Source organism: Colletotrichum karsti, assembly GCF_011947395.1.
Source record: "Colletotrichum karsti strain CkLH20 chromosome Unknown Scaffold21, whole genome shotgun sequence".
NCBI classification, from domain to species: domain Eukaryota; kingdom Fungi; phylum Ascomycota; class Sordariomycetes; order Glomerellales; family Glomerellaceae; genus Colletotrichum; species Colletotrichum karsti.
In genome coordinates, this window is record NW_024065921.1 from 62,090 (window position 1) to 78,874 (window position 16,785).

The window sequence follows — 16,785 nt, forward strand, 5'->3', positions numbered from 1 at the left end:
TACCCAAGGTAAGCAAGTAAGGTAGAGTTTGGGTGGGCTGGTTTCTTACTCACGCCCATCGCAATGCATTGGCGGCAGCCAGGCGAACCCAACCACCCACCCACCCACCTCCATGCGCTCAAGGTGCCACTCGGTCTTGACTGCACGCAATGACGATGTGCGAGCGGCATCTCCAGAAGTCCACAATTCAAGCTGCTCTGCTGTGGACTCGGCCGGCATTACCGCATCATCGTCTCCCTCGTGACCATGAAAAGCACACCTTGTGCACTACCCAGCAGCGTAGCCAACTTGCCAGTATTTGGTTGTAGTTCAAAAGACCTCGATCCAAACACTTGTGAACCGCGACAACATTGCCCCATAATATGTTCGCTTTCTCTTGTCGGCTCCCCGCATCTGCGGCATAAGAGTTTGGACACGTCGGCTACTTGCGACAGGGAAATGGCGGCAAGCGCAGGAGGCGGTGGCATACATGTGCCGCCTGCACTGCATATTACCAGGGATTGAATAATAACGGGCGGTCCGTTGCGGAGTGAAACCTCTCAGCCTCGACGCAGCGCCAATCTGACACATCCGAGTTGGGCCGAACATGCGGCCCCCACGGCGCCAGTGCGGGTACTGGGCCGGCTCCGAGTGGGGCCCCGGGTCTGCCGCTACCTTATGCATGCAGCAGCCCGAAGCCGGTGCTACAATCAGGTCGATGCGCAAACTTTGGAAGGCGACAACACATCTTGGATTCTTCTTTTCATTGAGCCATGTACCGCGAGGCAAATCTTTCCTGAACTTGAAAACAGCAACGAGCGCGTTGTCATTTACTTCTTGCAACAAAAACCGTACTAATCAGACATTAGGAATGAATGGAACTGCGACGTAGGAGTTGAACTGTCCGCCAAAATGAATGTGGTGTTTCCCCTTGTTCACTCCGAAAACTGTTGCCTTTTGAAGGTGCGGCACCTCCCAGTAGGCGTCTTTGCTGCCACGGACTCGAAGCATGAGGCCTTCTCCCTCGAAGAACTTCAGTCCAATCGGCCAGATACCGATCTCGACCGGAACAACATCGCCAGGCCTAACCTTCTGGACCTCTTTGTGAGGGTGATAAGGCATGATGGAATCTTGTTTTGACCGATCTGTCGCACGATGGGAAACGCGCAAGATCCCATGTGGTCCAGTTGCCTTTGAGTTGTGAGGCTAAAACATCATCCAACGGCAAAGAGTGCACCGCAGGCGACTAACCTTGATTACGTTGGTATTTGTCACGTCTTCCTGGGTGCTGTCATTGCGGGGTATTGCAGACCAAGGAATGTTAACGTGATCGAGGACTTTTCCAGTCTTGCTGACCTTTCTGAGGCTGAGATAGATATCCATGTCATCGGAATCGTCACACGACACCCAGAGTTTGGCTTTGGAGAATCCCATCAACGTGGTGGTGTCTTGAAAGCGGAAAACGAACTCTGCTGCTTTTGCTTGCAAGTCATCTGATTGATAAGAGACCACGCTCCTGTTCTGCGGATAATGAGTAGAAAGCGTGTCTTGACTCAAGTATAGCCTTTTATACTCAGTCTTTGGGTGAGGATAGCTTCCTATGGGGAAGTGCTCGATTGGTTGCTGGCGGGGTTAGCCGTTCGCTTCTACCAGGAAGGCATATTCAAGCACAAAACTCACCGGGCCAAAACGATCTGCACACGTCAGGATGGAGACACGCACAGGGTCCGTCTTCTCCCAGTCGTTCTCGATGCCTTTGAGATATCGGTCGAAGAAAGCTTGAAGCTCATCCGTCATATCAGGCCGATAGATATCGAACCACTCCTGCGTGGCATGAACACGAAGCCACTTCTTCTTGCTCCTGGCCTTTCGGAACCCTTGAATCGTACCATAGCCGTGAATACCGGAGCTGTAACTCGCGACGGCGTAGATGGGTATGTCGATTTTCTCGGTCTCGATCACCTTGTCTTCCCAATACTCGTTCATCAAGGGCCACTTCTGCGCGGCCGCCAGTATGTCCTCGCGTTTATTGCGCCCGCGGATGGTCCCGTTGTAGACCAAGTTGATGAACGTTGCGTCGGGGATACCGCCCCTGCAGACGACTTCACGATATTTGTCCGTAAAGCCTTCCCAAGGTGCGATCGCCTTCAGAGAAGGGGGCGCAACAACTGCAGTGCTCCATTGCACGGCGGCAAGCCAAGAGTTGCCTTGCATGCCAATGGACCCCGAACACCAGGGCAGAGCAGCCACATGCTCCACGATTTCCGCTGCGTCTCGGCCTGTAAAGATGTCAGCCATTTCATTCCCTTGTTCAGGACCGACGTAATTACCAGGAGCCATTCCCTCAATGTAGAGGTCTCCCTCGGAATCCCATGAGCCTCGGATATCAACATTGACGACGGCGTAGCCTCTCGAGACCCATTCGGCCGGGTCCACGCTGAGAATCTGTAAGCAAAAAGACCCAAACACATACGCAGGTAATTTACAACGCACGACTCAAACTTCTCGAGCCCGGAAAGCATTTCCTCCTTGACACCGACTCTATACGGGAGCAGTTCATAGTTGAGAAACCCGTGACCTCCCTTGCCATACGGGCTCAGGGCAAGCAAAGCCGGAACCTTCTCGGACGTGTTCGGGCGGCAGACATCGTAGTAGATCTGTTATGTATCAGTGTACTCCCAAACCACACTGCAAAGCTTTCTGCTACGAGAGGGTAGCAATACTAACCTTGACCCCATCAGAGTGTCTCATCTCCTCGTTGACTTCGTAAATCACTTCGCTCGGCAGAGGCCGACTACGAGGCGTCTTCTGCCATCCTTTCGGCAGTAACTCCTTCTTTTTGCCCTTGAATGAGTACGGGAAGCAGTTATCTGTGTTCTCCGGTCTGACTGTGTCGCACAGCGGCACGTCACACCCTCGAATAATCATCTTAGACGCCATTGTGTATCTTTTCAGAGTGTCTTTCTCGCAAAATGTATACTATGTAATTTTAGATCAACGATTATAATGTTTTGAAGATTCCAAGAAGTTGGTTGTCGACTAAATCATCAACTTCGGCATTCTGGAGGTGCCCGAAGCCGACTAGGTTTATGGCCCGATCATGTCTAACAACCAGCAAACTCCAATATTCACAGAGGTCTGCAACAACTTCTGTTTTCACTTTCCGTGGCATAAGGAAATCGTGCTCATTGCACTTCCGCATGCGTGGCTGTCCAATCAATCCCGTTCCGTGGCCCGTTCCGCGGGCTCCTCATCATCCGTTCCCCGCGTTTCGGTACTTCTCCAGATTATTGAGAGTCCAGATGATACGGGTTTCTCGGGTATTCATAAAATAAACAATAGCTCAACGGCCTTTCACATGCGACGACCGGTTGGTCAAACTTGCCTTATTTCGACTGAAGGACGACAGTCACACCCGACAGCATCACAACTTGCGAGCATTGTTTAGGCTGAACTGACAACTATGGATATCCTTTGGCAGTATCTTCCTTCGAAGGCTGGTCCGGGTATGGAGAAAGCCAGTTGGCCGCCATGCGATACCAACTTCGATGATGCAGGCCCTGCTTTAACAGGCTTCAACCGCCCTACCCGCTATGAAGGCGAGGTCCGAAATCTTGAGGTATACGGTAAGATACCGGCGTCTATCTCAGGCACCTTCTATCGAATCATGCCGGAGCCTTATCACGTACCCTGGGTGAAGAACGACATCGTAAGTGCACTGTCCTATCTCGATGGTCACCCGTAGACTCAAAGATGAAAGTGGCTCAACGGGGATGGTGCGATCTCATCCTTCCGCATCAAGAATGGCAAGGTCGATTTTAAACAGCGCTTCGTACATACGGAGAAATTCCGAGTTGAGCAGATTGAGAATCGAGCCCTTATTGGTAAGTCGAGTAAATCGAAGTGGACTGTAGGACGCTTGACTTCTAACGCAGACCAAGGCAAATATCGCAACCCCTGGACGGACTTGGTCAAATTCGCGGATCGAACAACCGCCAACACGACAGCTCTACCTTTCAAAGGTGTGATTCTAGCCCTGAAAGAAGACAGCCAACCGTACGCGGTCGACCCTCGCACGCTTGAGACGATTGGCAAGTGGACCTTCGACGGCCAGTTGGAGAGCGAGACCTTCACGGCGCATCCCAAGTACGATGTTCTCACCAGAGAACTACTTGCTTTCGGGTACGAGGGCAAGGGAATAGGAAGCAGGGATGTCTTCTACATGTCAATTGATGAACACGGAAAGTTCACCGAGAAAGTCTGGTTCCAGGCTCCTTTTTGCGGCTTCCAGCATGAGATGGCCTTCACCGACAATTGGGTTCGTCTTCTTCTGAGTTATCTTCTGAGTTATCTCAGAGCTTTTTGCTTACTTCTACTAGGTGATCTTTCCACTTGTACCGATGGAATGCTTCGTGGACAAGTTGAAGGAGGGTGGGAACCACTGGACGTGGACGGACCGACCTCACTACATCGGAGTCTTGCCCCGGCGAGGTGCAAAATCGGCCGACATCAAGGCAAGTTCTAGAACTTCTCGAAAACTACTCAACTAACCGATTCCTCAGTGGTTCGAGGGCCCGAACCAGTTCACAGGACATGTGGCAAACGCCTTCGAAGAGAATGGGAAGATCCATCTCCAAGCGAGTCTAGCCAAAGGTAACGGCTTTGGTTTCTTTCCCGACAAGAATGGCAAGGCTCCTCCGTTCGACGAACCCAGTATTCAACCATACGTCACCGAGTTCATTATTGATCCCAAGTCCGATAAGCTGTTCTATGAGGAGTCTGAGCGGCTTGTCCAAGAACCAGACGAGTTCCCACGCATTGATGACCGTGTGATGGGTCAGAAGAACCGCTTCATATATGGCATGATCATGGACATGGCTTCCGGGGTGACGGATTGGGAGTATTCAGCGACCAAGATAGGAGGTGAGTTTGCGACGTCATTCCAGTTTGTTTGTATTCCAGCTGCTTACACTATCTAGCTGGACTGGGACACATGAACACGCTCTACAAACATGACATCGAGACTGGCAGAACGCAGAAGTATCACAGGGGCAATCGTCACTTCTTCCAAGAACCGCAATTCGTTCCTCGCCATTCTGAGGCGGCGGAGGGTGACGGCTTCCTGATCTCGCTGGTCAGCAACTTTGACGAGATGACCAGCGAGCTCGTCATTCTAGACTGCAGCAACTTCGAGGAACACCTCGCGCTTGTCAAGCTGCCTGTCAGGTTGAGGCCTGGGTTTCACGGGAACTGGGTCGACGATGCTGACATCGATGGCCGACCTGTTCCGGTTCCGGAGCATTCTCTTTCTCATCGGGGGAATGGCGTTGTTGGCATTAATGGTGCCAATGGACATTGATCGTGCGGCTATCGTGAGATACACGGTTTGGTAGCTTATTGAGCGTCAATCCAGAATGAGTTTGTTGGGTCACCAAAAGCCAGACTTTCATGGGTGCTGTTGAACCGTGTTATGTTTTCTGATGGAAAATCGTCACCTTTCAGATCCAATGTTAACAAATATGAACCAACCAAATTCTCGTCCTCCTGTTATGGCGCTCTTCTTGACTAGTCGAAATGTGGTTCCGCTGCAGCCTGCGATAGCCATCCTCAACCCTATCACAACTAACTGAGATCTCGCTTGTGAACTGACACGACGAGTGCGCTAATGACGGAAACCACAGAGAGCCTGGAGACGCTCCATTCGGTCTTCAAGCGGAGTTGGAAAAGCGTCTTGCAGGATGAAAATGATAAAGTTCTCGTATGGACTGCCAGGCTACCCCGGATGGCGTGCCTTCCGCGGAGAGATAGTCCCGTGCTCCATAGAATGATACACGGTTATGAATTCCGGACCCAGTAAGCGTAGAATCAGTCGCCCGCAAGGTGCGATATCTTCCCAAGCGATATCTCATGCCAACATTTCTGACGAGAACTCGTCAAGATACTCACTCTCGAACCAAGGCAGTCATACTACTCCACGCGGACTCCAAACATCACAAGAACTATTCCAAATACAGTATGCAGACGAAGACGTACGTATACAAGCAGGTGCCCAATGGCGACCCCATTGAGGCCGATGTTCATTACCAGGCAGATGGCTCGAAAAAGTCGAAACCGATCGGTATACGTCTTACTTCCTCAAGCTATCGTGGACACTTGGAACTAACGCATCAATGCAGCAATTTACTATCACGGAGGAAATTTCGTTGTCGGGAATAAAGGCATGATTCAGCCCAGCTACATACGAAGGCTTCTCGAACTCGGGTTCGGGGCGGTAGTATCCCCAAACTACCGGCTCTCCCCGACCATCTCCGCCTACGACGGGCCCATCACGGACTCTAGGGATGCGTACGTATGGGCGCAAACTGAGCTTCCGGGAAAGCTCGCCAAAGATGCTGGTGTCGAGCTGGATGGTGAGAAAATAGTCACTTGGGGTCATTCAGCTGGTGGAACACTTGCTCTTCTCATGGTATGTTTGAGCCCAGTAATCGTTGACTTCCTACGAAGGGACGTTGGGTCCGAATCTGACCTTACTCCAAGGCTTCAATGCCCAAGCCACCCGAGGCCATTTTGGATTTGTTTGGTCTCAAATACATACGGGACGCATCCTTCCGAACTCCAGCAAAGCTCCCACCGATCGAGCTTCCCAGCGTCGAGTTCAGGAACAGGATCTACCAAGACATCCCGCCTCCGAGCGCATCCCCGCCGCCATTTGGACCCAAGGGTCCCGACATTTCCAATCCTCGTAGTGCATGGCTCTTGGGTAAGATGAAGGATGGCACGTTCCTTGAAGAGCTTGTGCCAGATGGGGACTACGAAAGGGTAGACCCGACTACGTTGTTCTCATCGACATTTCCACCGACGTTCTTTGGTCATGGAGGAGCGGACGAATCTGTATCCGTGGAGTTGGCTGAGTGGGCGCATAAAGCTTTGAAGGAGCATGGGGTGGACACGGAATTGTTGGTCGTTGACGGCGCCGGTCACGGATTCGATATGGGCAAGGAACCCGGGGACCCTGCGTACGAAGCTGTGATGAAAGGTCTGGAATTTCTGCGAGCACATGTTTGAAATTGAATTAGATTATGAACGGTTGACTGATCAATCTGAGTTTCGTCGCTTCATCCCTGCTGAGCTTGTGCTGGTGTGCATGATGTCACCATGTTCCGCGGAACACCTTAAGGTGCAAAGTCAGACGCAACTGAAGTCGCATTATCATTCGAGGAAATATACGAGTGCCTCAACTTACCTTTATCACAATGAACGCTGAATCTCCAACGCAATTTGAGCAAACCATGGCCGCCTCTAGCAAATGCTTGGAACGAGATGTTCCCCGTCACTATACTGCTTCATTCGCCTTCTTCGAAAGCTTAATGGACGCAGGAGTCACTCACTGCTTCTGCAATTTCGGCTCCGATCACCCCAGCATGCTTGAGGCCATCGTGGAGGGCCAAAAGAGTCGCAATGACAACTTCCCCACTATTATTACTTGTCCCAGTGAAGTGAGTTCAATTGCGCTCTCATTGATTGCCTCTCTGACGATTTCGACCACATAGATGGTAGCCATGTCTATGGCTGATGGCTTTGCTCGCGTGACCGGAAAACCTCAAGCAGTCATCGTGCATGTTGACGTTGGCACCCAAGCGCTTGGGTGTGCCGTACACAATGCTTCCGTAGGACGGGTGCCTCTTCTCATCTTTGCTGGACTCTCCCCGTTCACAATTGAGGGGGAACTTCAAGGATCTCGCACTGAGTACATACAATGGTTGCAAGATGTGCATAACCAGCGCGCAGTCATCGATCAGTACTGCAGATACACCGCGGAGATCCGCTCAGGAGTGAACATCAAAGTAGGCCGATCCCACTTCTCACAATTGAAGACAGAACTTTAACTCATCGACGAAGCAAATGGTCAATCGGGCGTTGAGCTTTGCCACCAGTGACCCGAAAGGCCCCGTCTATTTGTGCGCAGCCCGGGAAGTACTCGAAGCCGAGATGGCTCCTTACAGCATCGGCAATCGATACTGGAGCCCAGTTGAACCAGCTGCTCTTCATCCTAGCTCAGTTGAAACCATATCAACGGCACTCGTCCACGCGGAAGAGCCACTCGTGGTCACAGGGTACTGTGGGAGAGACACGCGGGTGCCCGGCGAGCTGGTCAAACTTGCCACGAGCATCAAGGGCCTTCGTGTATTTGACGCAGGAGGCAGTGAAATGTGCTTTCCAGGTAGGCAAGCTTTCTTTTGGCTTGGGCTTGACTAAACTTCGATCTCAGCGAACCACCCAGCATGGTTGGGTTGTGGTTACGCCGGGGATGACAGCATCAGAACCGCGGATGTCATCTTGGTTATTGATTGCGACGTCCCTTGGATACCGATGCGGTGCAAACCAAGAACAGATGCCGTCGTTTTCCACGTTGATGTTGATCCCCTCAAGCAAAATATGCCTGTCTTCTACATCGACGCTCAACATCGATACCAAGCGAACGCATACGCCGCCTTGACTCAAATCAACGAGTGCATCCAAGAAATGTCTCATCTCCAGCCTACTCTGCAGTCCGCAAGATTTTCTGAACGCTGGGATAGGCTCCGCCAGTCCTTCGAAGGACGTCTCAGTCTCATCGCGCTTGGAGCCATGCCAACCCCTGAAGGCTATTTCGAGGCACCTTACCTTGTTAATTGTCTGCGAAAAGCTTTACCTGAGGATACAATATTCGTGGTCGAAGCTGTCACAAACACGAAAGAAGTTTCAGATCAACTCCAGCTGACGTCGCCTGGTTCTTGGTTCAACAGCGGCGGAGGTGGCTTAGGCTGGAGTGGCGGTGCTGTAAGTGAACGCAACTTGAACCCAAGACGACGTGCGGGTGGAAGCTTACATGCCCAAAGGCTCTAGGAATCAAACTCGCCACCGAATTCACCGGAGAGAAGAAGTTCGTTTGTCAGATCGTCGGCGATGGCTCATATCTATTCTCATTCCCGGCGTCTGTCTACTGGATTGCTGCCCGGTACAACATTCCCGTGCTGACGGTTGTTCTCAACAATAATGGCTGGAACGCCCCAAGGAACTCGCTTCTTTACACTCGCCCAGACGCGCCAGCCCTCAATCTTCCCAAAGAAGCACTCAATATCAGCTTCACACCCGCCCCTGACTACGCGGGTATCGCCCGTGCTGCTGGGTTCGGCGAAATCGGGAGTTTCAGAGCTTCTAGAGCTGACGAGCTAGGGGATCAATTGAAAAAAGCTGTCACATTTGTACTCGGAGGTCGTTCGGCGGTCTTCGACGCACAACTGAATGGGCCGGATGGGAAGTTTGCGGGAACAGAAAGGTAGCTTTCTGTGTTGAGGTGGAAACCGCCAGCAAACTATGGCCTCATAGCCATCCATTCATCGTAGAGCAGACTACATCTTCATAAATGACTGAAAATCAATTGACCTTCAGTATTGCGTGGGCTTCATATTCCTCACATTTCCTGGTGACTGTATTGGCTGCCACAGGCAATCAGCTCCCTGGCATGTGAACTAGGAGAACTGAAAGAACCTTTGCAGGACTTGGTTGACTCTCCAAGTCCAAGCCCCGCGATTTCAAAGCATTCAATACACTTCACGAACCTAGGGTTTCGGCGAAGGCCCACTACTACTTGCCGAGAGCTCATGATCGATGGCGGAGAACATGGAATGGCTGCCCGCAACAGACATTGAGTCCGGGGATTCATTTCTTGAATCGGTAAGCTGCTACCGAAATCTTCAGCTATCACCCCTGCCCCGGATTCTACCCCTAAACTTCCGGGGAAGCTTATGTTTGCATAGACTGCCTAGGCATTGTCCAAGCTCCCGAGATTCGTCCCAACCTCTTCCGCCAACGCCGCAACGTCAACCTCCCCGGGAAGCTTATTGCCATTCCATGCTGCCACTCTTTCCGCGGAACTCAGCACAGCCTGAACGGTAGCTACGGAAATCCCCAAGCCCATGGAACCTTTGAAGTGCGTCCTGGTCTGTCTCGTAGCTCCCAGCGCTGCGATAGCGCCTGCTATGGTGATCTCGGAGAGTGGAAGACTCTGCGTCTTCTCGGATCCGCCAATGATGAATCCAAAGACAACGGCGTGAGTAGCGTAAGCTATTTCATGGGTGTAAGTTTCCGTGAAGAACTGATCAATAACAAAAAATCAACTTACTCAGCTCGGGAAAGAAGCCACTCATCATGTCCATGACTTCAGAGTTTGCCGCAGTGCGATAGATCGTTTTCCGCGTCTCCAGGCCCTTCTCATGCCAATTTATCTCATTCAGAAGAGGTCTGTATGGAAGTTATCTCTGAATAATTCCATCTGATTCACTTAGTAGAGTTTCCTGACGTGCTTACCGATCCATCTGGTCCGTGATGCTGATTCCAAGCTGCCGCAGCTCACCAACCAGACCTAGGCTGGCGGGAATACACTGAGGTAAGCCAACAAAAGGCCAAATCAGAGTGATGGCCTGTCGGAAAACCACGAACAGAGCTTTCGTTTCTTCGGCGCTCTTCTCTCCGGTAAGATCGCGGAAAAGTTTAGGTACTGAATCTCCCCGATGTTGGGCACAGAGCATGGCTGCCTGGAACCGATTTTAGCGGGGTTCTTGTAGACGTTTTGTTTCTCTTACAATGATTCCAGGCGCAGCTTCCTTGATTCTGCCGTCGTCAACCTCCTCGAGTTGTTTGACAAGATCTCGGAAAAGAGATGGATCATAAGACGTAGCGTCCCGGGCCATGTTGGCATTTGTGTACTTGGAGTCAAAATCACTACCCCCGTTGGAAGCCATATTGAAGTAATCTGTATATTACGCAAAGTCTCTTGAGACTGAATGATCAGAAGTTGATCCTATCCCGCAAAAGATGTGATTTCATCTAGGCAATACCATCGGAACTCCGGGGGAAGTCGGAGACATGAATGCCCGACGTTCTGGCTACCCTACACCACAGATTCTCCGCGGATACTAGGCCAATGAAGCGCCCATAAATTGAACGGTTCGAACCTTACTGTTGTGCGGGCAAACGTACGCTCACTCAACAGCCAAGTTGGGTCATCCGCACTTCCAGACATCTATTGCATGCAGAAGTCAAACTTCATACTATCAACATGGTTAAGATTTCAAGTCCGGAAGACGCTCACGCGTATGACTATCACCGCTATGTGCCCGATAAGAGAAAGTACCGGCTCGACCATGCTTCCTTCCCAACTAATATGGCTGTAGACTGGTCACGGTTTGAAGGCATCGACATCCACGACCCCTACAAGTATTCGGAGACAATTGTGAACAGTCCAGTCTTTCGACCGCTTTGGCGCAAGTGGAGGGCGAATCTTGACGCCCCTTTCTACGGCATCACGAATGACAGCAAGAAAAGGAATGGACTATATCGACTGCAAGATGAAGGCGCGCCAACGCAAAAGATGGTCCAGGTCCCCAACTAAGTCTCGCTGAAGAATTACTAACACCATCAAGGTGGCAGCAGCTCGGGAGGTCATAACATCTCTGACTCCCAAAGAGCGGAATGAAGTAATGCGAGACATAGATTCTGAGGATTGGTGGGTTCCGGAATCCCGGTTGGGACTTCGCTATCAGGAGCTGACTCTCTGCAGGAGACAATGGCACAATACGGAAATGGTGTTGTCCGAGTGCGGCCTATGTCTAGAGACCTTGACCGGTTTCCAGATCGACACTATCATGGAGCTCCTGAGGCAGTCTCTGAGCGAAGCAGGCTTCTTAAAGGTCCAGGGTGCCATGAAGACCAACAAGTTTCTTGGAGAGATCTGTGGCAGAGAAGCGATCTTGAACGAGAACAGTTACTTGTGAGTTGTTGTTCCCAGGCATCCTGAGCCTTTAGCTTACTTGCCTTTTCTACAGTTTCTCGATCTTCGGGGAGCCCTCGGAAACAGAGCCTTGGGCATACATGCTCTTTGGTCACCATCTAGCGTTGAACGTCTTTGTCGCTGGACAGCAGATGACAATAGGCCCTGTTTTCATCGGAGCCGAACCCAGCGTAAATGCGAATGGCTTTTTAGCAGACAGGCTGTGACTGACAGCTCATCAGATCATTGACAGTGGTCCTGATAAGGGACTTACTCTCTGTGCGAACGAAAGTCTGCTGGGCTTATTACTGATGCGATCGCTCTCTGTTTCAATGCAGCAGAAAGCCCAGGTATATGCTAGAATGCGTGATCCAGCTATGCCTGAGGGCCGGTGGAATCCAGCCGATCAGGTCAGTGATTCTGGCGATGACCTGCACCTCTGGCCCGACGTTCAGCTAACTTATCGTGAAGAGGCATTTGGCAGGAGCTTTCCAAGACAACCGAGTAATCCCATACGAAGGTGTTTTAGCCAGCGATATGACAGAGGAGCAACAGGCATTACTTATGTCAATCGCCACAGCCTTCCTGACGCTGTGGCCCGCGAAGCCTCTCCAGTTCAGGCTCAAACAGATTCGCGAATATCTTTCTGAAACCTACTTCTCCTGGATTGGAGGATTCGGACCGGAAGATCCTTTTTATTACCGGATTCAGAGCCCGGTTGCACTGTTCGAGTTCGATCATCATTCGGGAGTTTTCTTGAATAATGAAGAGCCCGCCAAGTACCACATCCACACGATCCAGAGACTGCCGAATGGCAATGACTATGGACGAGAGCTTAGGAGGCTTTTCCTAGAGGCGGACCGCGAAGAAGAGCTGGAGTGCGAGGTTTGGCCTGGGACGGGTAGGATGAGAGACGGGTAGACTGCGAAAAGCCCCTTCATCCGATGTAGCTTTAGCATTGCTGAAAGATCAGTCACGTCCACACACTCAAACCTAATTGACGTCGTCGCCTTGACGTCTTGGATGTACGGGATTGCAGTTCGGCAGATACTAGCATCCCGATCGACCGCTTTGTTAGCCAGGTGAAGTAGGAATCCTGATCGGCCCTATTATCAATACGGGTGCATCCTCTATCAGTTTCAACCAACAGATCTTGTGCTGCGATCTACTTCATTATGTCCAATATTTCGAGCCCATCGCGTATATTTCACCGAGCCAAGCGTGTATCTCGAGCCTGTGATTACTGTCGAAAGAAACGAGTGCGTAATCCCTGCCTATTTTCGCGAAATAAATCTGGCTGACTCCTCCTTCTCGCCAGCTGAAATGCACGCCTGATCAACGTCCCTGCCTCAACTGCCAACTCTATCATACACAATGCACCTCTTCAGACCGTGGCCGACGCGCTACCTCTCGATATACTCGAAAGTCCAACGAGCCTGAAGTCGACACTGCTGATAGTGTCACTCACATTACCGAGTCCATCTCGAGCAACAGAGACTCTGGGGTGGATGTTGGATTCGGTTCTGCGGCCCTTTCCGCGGAAGCGACGACCGAAGACGCCAATTCTACTTTCGAGAATACATTACTGGCGTCACCCTGGTCGCAAGACAACCTCGAAAATGGACACGAGCCTCAACATTTCGACGACCTGTTACGCCAGCTCGGTGTCAGCGTGTCTTCTAACTTCTGGGATCCCGGAAACTTATCCGCAACTACACCCACGCATTCAGGAAACAGCGAAGGCCCATTCCCGGAGGTGACGAACCTCAATGTCGCTGCAGACTTGAATATCCAACCAGGAGTTCTCCGCATCGAGTCTCTAAACAATACTTCCTCATTGGCAGCCCAGACATCACCGTCTTCTACGTCGACAACCAACTTGGCCAACGGCAAAGTCTCCGACATCGAGTCTCTAACTAGAGGAAATGATCATGCAGCTTCGACGCAGCGTACCGCCCCTCCCTCGGTGTTTGTTCGTAAGAATAATACAATGGGAAACTACATTGGTTAGTCAAAGCTGAGGATGGCAGGAGCACTGCTTATGTTGGGCAGGCTTAACTTCCACTGGCGCTACATTGGCTATGTGCCTGACCGACGGTATAAAAAGCCAGAAGCTTTCTGTTGACCCTACATGTTTCGATTTCCTCGTTGAGGCCGGCACGCGTGTTGAAGAGGCCGGTCTATCACCCTTGCATCACCCTTCCGCTGAAGTGTTGCCCCCAAAAGACGTGGCCATGCGTTGCATTCAAGGTACCCAAGGAGGGTCCTGATCAAAAAGCTCTTCAGCTAACGAGAGATAGAATACTTCCGCACAGTGAACAAGTTTATCCCGATACTTGACGAAGCATACTTCATATCTCGGAGCGAATCGTTTTATGCAAGCGGAAAGGCTCAGCTAGATGTCCTCGATTACTCACTATTCCTTTTGACTCTAACGATAGGGGCTTTGAGTGAAAAGCAAATATCTGAAATAACAACTAATCTAGACAAGCTGGCGGCCGACTCATATCGTAAAGCCTGGTCAATGACGCCAGATGCCTTCGCCTCTCCGTGTGAGACTTCCCTGCAGATTCTCATGCTCCACGTAGGTTTCCACCATCAGATTCTCGAAACAACGTCGATGACTTACTTTATTTTCCAGATTGTCCATCATCTTCAATTCGGGAGGCATGGTATCGCGTGGACATATTGCGGCTTAGCGATTCGCATTGCACAGTCACTGGGCCTACACCAAAGAAGCCCACCAGACATGGGTTTCTCCAAGTCTCGCATATCTCTTCGCTCCCGTCTTTGGTGCTTGATTCTAGGCTTCGACGCGTAAGTCGACCCTGAATGCCCGGTTGACGTAGACGTCCTGAAATTTGCGTCACAGTAGCTTGTCACTCTCCCAAGGCCGGTCTCCCGGACTTTCAAGCGGCATGTTTGAGAAGAACATGGCTCTCGAGTACACATCTACCTTGACTGATGGCGAGTCCTCCGAGCTTGCAGACTATCTCGTGTGGTGGTACCAGTTGAGCTTGATACAGATCCAATTCTGTGGCTTGATGCAGTCGAAGCATTCGATCGTTTCGAGAATTGACGGGATCGCACAGGCAGACAACCGCCTTTCGGCATGGAAGGAGAGCTTACCACCCACCTGTCGCCCAGACAGCATGCTATTGACGCAAGATTCGTTCCGCTGTCACGCTCTCATGCTTCACCTGGAGTACTACAACTTCCTCCGCGCAATCCATCTGGCGGCCACGGTCATGACGACATCGCTTGATGGCAGCACCGAGCAGTCCCCACCTTCTCGATTTCAAGGAAGCGAAACTATTTGTGTTGGTGCCTCCAGGTCCTTCATACAAAGCTTGAATAAGTTAGGCTTCGTTCACTTCAAATCCGATAACTGTTGCTGACTCTTACTCCAGTAGCGTGGGTTATACCAAAGCAAATACCCACATCCTCAGGTTCGTCCCTGCAGTACTCAACGTCAGTACGTCCAGTTCTAACGCGAGACAGCTTCCATTTGAACAACTACATGGCTGCAATTGCGGTATTATACCGAAGCATAATGAAAGACCCTGCAAACATGTCGTCGCGTGCTGATCTCGAGTACCTGCGCGCGGGCAAGATGCACTTGTACTGGGACATGCCCGCCAATGTCTCCGGACCCGCGTTGAAGGCGTTATTTGACAACATGCTTTCATCTGCGGAAGAGATGGTGTCGAAACATAGCATCGGGTTAGGGTCGCGAAGATAGTTGTGGCATCAATATTCTTCTACAGAATGACATTTCGGCAGTGTCCTCTATGATGTCGCTGACAACAAGTCTTAGGGACTGTAGTATCACAACACGAAGGGGACCTGTATCGAGAGAGAGGACCTGGCTTGCTTAGGGGTTTCTCTACAACTAATCTGAACTACCTGTCTTGCATGTCATCTTCTGGTGTCTGATAAACCTCAAGCACCACCTTTCTGTTAGTTGCAAACTCTTCGTTGAATTCGCCTCCATGAGGTGAATATACAACCTGAACCCGTTTCTTTTGAAAGATACAAAGCACATTCGGTGTTTCTTCAACTGAACCGGACGGAAACACCAGCAAGGAAATATTTTACAGTGAATCCTCTTGCGCCGTGCCAGACCGGAGTCTACTCAGCCCCAAGTAACCCATTCATAATCCCGCATCCCCATCCGTCTTTTTCATCTTAGTATCCGTGTGACCAGAATAAACAGACTCTCAGACTCGACGCAACGCTTCGTCTAACACTCGCCACCGATCCCAAGGGTCTCGTTGACTCTGTGCTGTTCCAGCTGCCACCGCGAAAGCCTTGCCGGACTCAGTCCCTTCATTGAACAGATATTGCCAAATCATTCAATTGTAGCCTCCTAAACAACACGCTTGAGTGATGTTTATATACAGAATGCCCGCCACGATGTTGCGATAATGACCGACTCGGAACAGTTCAGTACTATATTTCATTCATTCCATAGCCGGCGCCCAAATTAAGTACGGATTCTCGCGCCCTTGCCTCTCCCTCGGGATCCGGTAATATAAAACGGAGATCGACGTGGAGCGAATCGGCCGCATATACGATCGCAGTGCTTTTCGGTGTTCCCGGCTACCTGGGTGTCATATAAAGAGTGAGAACAATCGCGCCGCAGTCAGCCTCCACAGGCGCATCACTCGTCGGTGTCTCCCCTCGTCCCCTCTGCGTCGTTATTCGAGAATGAATACCCAAGAACCAGCCCTCGCGAAGAGATCCCCATCTCACTATGCTTTTATTTGATGTTCCCCCAAGAACAACTGCCTGCCTAGTTGGCTGTGTAGAGCCTGGAGTCGAATCTTCTCAGCCGTTAAAGGCGAGAACAGCAAAACGCAACCAGGAACTTTAGCTGGGACAATTATTCTGGGCAACCGCCCATTCCTTATATATTGTCAACAGGACAAGCCACTTTGTACACACATTCGACAGTCGCCAGATATGTCCGCGTCTTCATCTGCACTCAAGTC

The 16,785-nt window shown here is 51.0% G+C and overlaps 5 protein-coding genes across 5 annotated transcripts; 3 read left to right on the forward strand and 2 right to left on the reverse strand.

Moving 5' to 3' along the window:
• Positions 1-837: 837 nt before the first annotated feature.
• On the reverse strand, positions 838-2,919 carry CkaCkLH20_06864 (X-Pro dipeptidyl-peptidase C-terminal non-catalytic domain-containing protein; the record flags this gene model as incomplete). The annotated part of the gene is made up of 6 exons (XM_038889581.1): positions 838-1,071; positions 1,231-1,602; positions 1,660-2,258; positions 2,310-2,416; positions 2,473-2,636; positions 2,707-2,919. The coding sequence occupies 6 exons, from the start codon at positions 2,917-2,919 to the stop codon at positions 838-840; spliced, it is 1,689 nt and encodes a 562-aa protein (XP_038744944.1).
• Positions 2,920-3,442: 523 nt separating this feature from the next.
• CkaCkLH20_06865 (uncharacterized protein) lies at positions 3,443-7,044 on the forward strand (the record flags this gene model as incomplete). The annotated part of the gene is made up of 8 exons (XM_038889582.1): positions 3,443-3,688; positions 3,740-3,863; positions 3,921-4,297; positions 4,542-4,902; positions 4,959-5,269; positions 6,001-6,097; positions 6,156-6,445; positions 6,517-7,044. 8 exons carry the CDS (start codon positions 3,443-3,445, stop codon positions 7,042-7,044), a joined length of 2,334 nt encoding a protein of 777 aa, XP_038744945.1.
• A 188-nt stretch (positions 7,045-7,232) lies between these two features.
• On the forward strand, positions 7,233-9,302 carry CkaCkLH20_06866 (thiamine pyrophosphate enzyme; the record flags this gene model as incomplete). The annotated part of the gene is made up of 5 exons (XM_038889583.1): positions 7,233-7,475; positions 7,530-7,823; positions 7,879-8,200; positions 8,249-8,799; positions 8,859-9,302. 5 exons carry the CDS (start codon positions 7,233-7,235, stop codon positions 9,300-9,302), a joined length of 1,854 nt encoding a protein of 617 aa, XP_038744946.1.
• Positions 9,303-9,784: 482 nt separating this feature from the next.
• Positions 9,785-10,763, reverse strand: CkaCkLH20_06867 (uncharacterized protein; the record flags this gene model as incomplete). The annotated part of the gene is made up of 4 exons (XM_038889584.1): positions 9,785-10,086; positions 10,145-10,263; positions 10,330-10,556; positions 10,605-10,763. The coding sequence occupies 4 exons, from the start codon at positions 10,761-10,763 to the stop codon at positions 9,785-9,787; spliced, it is 807 nt and encodes a 268-aa protein (XP_038744947.1).
• Positions 10,764-11,080: 317 nt separating this feature from the next.
• Positions 11,081-15,533, forward strand: CkaCkLH20_06868 (uncharacterized protein; the record flags this gene model as incomplete). The annotated part of the gene is made up of 12 exons (XM_038889585.1): positions 11,081-11,395; positions 11,445-11,527; positions 11,582-11,791; positions 11,847-11,982; positions 12,034-12,201; positions 12,263-12,692; positions 13,180-13,767; positions 14,278-14,375; positions 14,433-14,608; positions 14,664-15,071; positions 15,202-15,240; positions 15,293-15,533. 12 exons carry the CDS (start codon positions 11,081-11,083, stop codon positions 15,531-15,533), a joined length of 2,892 nt encoding a protein of 963 aa, XP_038744948.1.
• Positions 15,534-16,785: the final 1,252 nt, after the last annotated feature.